General features: G+C 41.4%; 1 protein-coding gene across 1 annotated transcript in view; it reads left to right on the forward strand.

Moving 5' to 3' along the window:
- LOC125038496 (probable glutamate receptor) overlaps positions 1-5,000 on the forward strand; it is a 20,104-nt gene that overhangs the window by 13,130 nt on the left and 1,974 nt on the right. The window contains exons 4-7 of the mRNA XM_047631974.1: positions 1-28; positions 1,072-1,245; positions 2,407-2,618; positions 4,169-4,386. The exon at positions 1-28 is cut by the window's left edge and continues 79 nt beyond it. Coding sequence (XP_047487930.1) covers positions 1-28; positions 1,072-1,245; positions 2,407-2,618; positions 4,169-4,386 — 632 coding nt within the window. The remainder of the gene's footprint in view (positions 29-1,071; positions 1,246-2,406; positions 2,619-4,168; positions 4,387-5,000) is intronic.

Consider the following 5,000-nt stretch of genomic DNA (forward strand, 5'->3'; position numbering starts at 1 on the left):
GCCATCTTCAGGAGGTCACCAATTTCACGTGAGGCGCTCTCTGGTTTCGGGGATGTTTGTTTGTTGGTTTGTTGGTTTAATTAAATGTTTGTTTGTTGGTTGGATTAATTAAATGTTTGTTGGATTAATTAAATGTTTGTTTGTGAAATTCTGTTTATTTATTATATAGTTTATTTCGTTTTTGTTTTGTTTTTTCTTTGTTGTTGGTATTATTATTATAATTTTTTATTATTATTATTTTGGTTTGTTAGTTACTTTTTTTGCGTATTTTTTAAAGTTTTTTTCGTCTAATTTTCTTTTATTTTTGTTCATTCTTTTCTAAATTTTCTTTCATCTATTTCTTCTTTTCTTCTTTGTCTTCCTCCTTCCTTCCTTAAATAAAAAAAAATGGTTTCTTTTTTTTCTTCTATCCTCTAACTATCCTTTTTTTTTCTTGTTTTTTTCTTACATTATTTCTTTACTTTACTTATTTCCTTTTTTCCTTGTTTTTTCTTTTGTTTGACTTTTCTACGTCTTTTGTTTTGTTATCCATTTTTCTTTCCTTTTCTTTTCTTGTTCTCTTCTTCTTCTCTATTTTCTTTTCTACTTTTCTTTATCCCTTTTATCTTTCCCTTCTTTTCATCGTCTTTTTTCAGTTATTCTTCTACTTATTTTTAGTTTCTCCTGTTCTTTCCTCTTTCATTTTTTCTTCTGCTTTTCTCTTTCATAAATGTTTATCTGCTAGTATATGTATACACCGATTTTTGTGCTTATCAAACACACACACACACACACACACACACACACACACACACACACACACACACACACACACACACACACACACACACACACACACACACACACACACACACACACACACACACACACACACACACACACACACACACACACACACACAACCACACACATATATATACGCACATATACATACATATATACACATATACATACATATATACACACATATACATACATATATACACACATATACATACATATATACATTACAAAATCTCTCTCTCTCTCTGCCAACACCTCACCACGCTCCCTCCCCCCCCCCCACCCCAGATCCACCTGCCTCCCCACCAGCGACGGCCAGTGGGGGGGGCAGGAGAACGGCAGATGGACGGGGATGGTCGGGGACATCGTGAACGGCGAGGCTGACATCGCCGTCGCTTCCCTTGATGTCACGTTCCAGCGCAGCACAGCGGTGGACTTCCTGTTGCCGGTTCTGCATACGGAGTGCGTTGTTGGGGGGTTAGGAGGGGAGGGGGGAGGGGGTGAGAGGGTGGGGGGAGGGGGTTGGGAGGTGGGTGGAGGGCGGTTGGGGGTTGGGGGAAGGGGGTGGAGGAAAGGGGGTGGGGGGAAGGGGTGAGGGTGAGAGGGGGGGTTGGAGGGAAGGGGGGGGTGAAAAGGTGAGGGTGAGAGAGTGGGGGAAAGGGAGTTGGAGGAAAGGGGGATTATGGGTTGGGGGGAGGGTAAGGGCTTAAGTTTAGCGTTTGGGGTAAGGGGGTGATGGTGGGGGTTGTGGGTAAGGGGTAAGGGGTTGGGGTAGGGGGTTAAGGGGCGAGGGAATAGGGTAGGGGTTGGGGGAAGTTGGGTGAAGGCGTGAGGGACTAAGGGTGATGTGGGTAAAGGGTAAGGGGTTTGGGTAGGGGAGGTTTGGGGTAAGGCTGAGCGACGGTTACGGGGGGGGGGGGGGTACGGAGGGGTATAAGAATGAGATAAGTGATAAAGTGAGCAAAGGGTAGATGTAAAGAGATTCAGGATAAAGTAGAGAGATTAAATGAAATATAAAGGCATGAAATACCTGTGTGTATTGAGAGAGATTAAGTGTAGGGAGTGTATGTAGACCAGGATACAGGAATACAGGCAAATGGAAAACCTCATTTGCCCTCTTTGCCATGCCCTCCCTCTTTCTTATTTCCCCACTTCCTTCTTCCCTCTCATCCCGTCTTACCCGTCCCTCTCACCTTCCCACGCCCTCCCTTAAACTCGTCTCTACACTCACTCCCTCCCTCTCTCATTTTCCTGTTCCCGCTCTCTCATATCTTCACACTCCGTCCCTTCCTCTCAGCTTCCCACCTCCTGCCTCTCTCTCATCCTGTCTCCCCCCTCCCTCTCTCTCTCATCCTCCTTCCTCCCTCCATCTTTCTCTCTGCCTCCCTCTCTACCACATACATACATACATACATACTTACTTTCATCTTCCCCCACCCCTTCTCTCTCATTCTCCCTCCTCCCTCCCTCCCTCTTCTTCTCTCCCTCTCTCTTCCTCTCTCCCTCCCTCTTCCTCTCTCCCTCCCTTCCACATACATACATACTTATTTTCATCTCCCCTACTCCTTCTCTCTCCTCCTCTCTTCCTCCTACATGCATACATACCTACCTCACCCCCTTCAGATACAAAATGATCATGAAGCGCCCTACCAACGACGACCGCGTGTGGTCGGCCTACACGGAGGAGTTCGAGGGCGAGGTGTGGCAGGTCCTCCTCGTCCTCACGCCTTTGCTCATCCTGTCCCTCTACTTTGCTTCCGTCCTGGTTCCAGTCGAGGAGAGCATGACCCTTGCGGAGGCCTTCACCACCGTCACGGGCGCTCTCTGCGGTCAAAGTACGTGGTCAAGAAGTGCCTTGGTATCGGCAAAACAAAGAAGACTCGTGGTGACAGGGTATCGGATGCCCCAAGGAACGAAAGACGGGCAAGACAGGTTACCCATTGCCTGACTCTTCTCCCTTAACCTCTTTCCAAACTATGGCTCATGACGCGACAGGGAATAAAATAAAATAAATCAGCTGGTTTTAACTCTTTCGAGACTACAGCTAGACTTCCAAAACAATCATGATCCCAGTTGCAATTCGCACACAGAACAGGATTTTGATAAATGCATTATAATCGAAATAATGAATATATTTGATAAAAGAGAATCTTAAATGTTAGAACTGACAGGATTTATTTATTTTGCTTTTGTTTTTTACTTTTTTTTGATAATCATCATCACCAGCACTATTCCCAGTATTATTGTTCATATCATTATCATTTATTATTATTATTATTATTATTATTATTATCATAATTATTGTTATCATTATTATTGTTATTGTTATCATTATTATTACTATAATTACTATCATCGCTATTATTATCATTATTTTCATTACTATTATCATTATCATTATCAATATTGTCATCATGATTGTGCCTATTGTTCCTTTCTTGTGCATTACCCAATCCAGTAAACATCATTAAAGTAAATATTTGCGAATTAATTAACCCATGACTCAAATGTTGAGAATCACATGCCATAGATAAACCTAATTGTAGAGAGAGGAAATATTTTTTTATGCTGTGGTGTACTGCGGGAGTATTAATTAAATTTAACTTAAATATTTTAGCAATTTGCCCCCCCCCCCCCCGTGAAAAAGTTGGCAGATTATCATTGTTTTTTTTTCTTGTTTCTTGTTCTTGGTATGAGATGCACATCGATATATGATAATGATCTAAGTCAGGCGTTATATTGTCTATATACATGGACTGTATTTGTGTATACATATATATTTATTATTATTATCTCTGCCTCTATTTCTTTTTATTTTCTTTCTTTTTTTTTCTTTTTTTTTTTCTTTTACTTTATTTCTTACCTTTCCTTTTATTTTCTTTTTTTTCAATTTGGTATTGATAAATACATTCTTGGTCTTGTGTAGTGAGTATTTATAATGGTTTTAGTCGGTAATGCGCCTGAAGGCTAAAACGTGGGTTGTTGTTGTTGTTGTTGTTTGTGTGTATATATTTGTCGAGAAATGGATTGCTTTGTAATGAATGGTCTCTCTCTTTCTTTTCTCTCTTTCTCTCTCTCATACACATGCATACATGCATATATACACATACGTACGTACACGCGCACACATACATACGTACGCACGCACATACGTACACAAACGTACATATACACACACGCACAACACTCCTCTCCCCCCTACACACATACACACACACACACACACACACACACCCTTCCCTTCCCTCCCCTCCATCTCCCTCCCACCCTTCCCTACTCCACCCACCCCCACCCACTCGCACAAATACCCCCCCAACCTATCCACTCTCCCACTAACAACAACAACAACAACAACAACGGAATTCACTCCTCCCCAAAAATACAGGCACAGACATCGAGTTGAGGATGATGCCAAGCCGCCTGGTATTTCTCACGATACTGCAATTGCAAGTCCTCCTTCAAGCCTACTACACGTGCGTCCTGGTGTCCTCGCTCGCCCTCGGTCCTCCGCTGCCGGATATCGAGTCCATTTCCGACGTCCAGCGACATCCTAGTCTTCAGCTCGGTTTCGTGCGGGGGTCCTCCATCACGGAATATTTCAAGGTGATTATGGGTGTGGTGGTGGTAGGTGTTGTGGTGGTAGGTGTGGTGGTGGTAGGTGTAGTGGGGGTTGTAGTAGTAGTAGTAGTAAGTAGTAGTAAAAAGTAGTAGTAGAAATAGTAGCAGAAGTAGTAGTAGTAGTAACTAGTGGTAGTAGTAGAAATAGTAGTAGTAATAGTAGTAGAAGTAGTTCTTGTTGTTGTTATTGTTGTGTTCGTAGATATAGTAGTAGTGTTCGTAGCTGAAGTAATAGTAGTTGTTGTTGTAGTTGCAGTGGTAGTTGTAGTAGTTTTAGTAGTAGCAGCAAACCACGTCTTTCTAACAATAAATAAACGCCTCCATTCAGCCAAAACACCCATTTTCATCCACCAAACATAACCACCTTTTGTCCTTAGTAAAACAACCGTATTTTTTCTAACCAAAGTCATCACCCTTTTCTAGCAAGCACAATATTTTCTCTCTGAAAATAATAATGATAGTGATTTATAAAATAAGTGTATAAATGAGTAAATGAATAAATAAATGAATGAATGAATTGATAAACATACAAACATTTAAACAAACAAATGAATGAATGAAAAAAATAATAAATATACAAAAAAAACAAAAAAAAAACA

This window comes from Penaeus chinensis, chromosome 25 (genome assembly GCF_019202785.1).
Source record: "Penaeus chinensis breed Huanghai No. 1 chromosome 25, ASM1920278v2, whole genome shotgun sequence".
Classification (NCBI taxonomy): domain Eukaryota; kingdom Metazoa; phylum Arthropoda; class Malacostraca; order Decapoda; family Penaeidae; genus Penaeus; species Penaeus chinensis.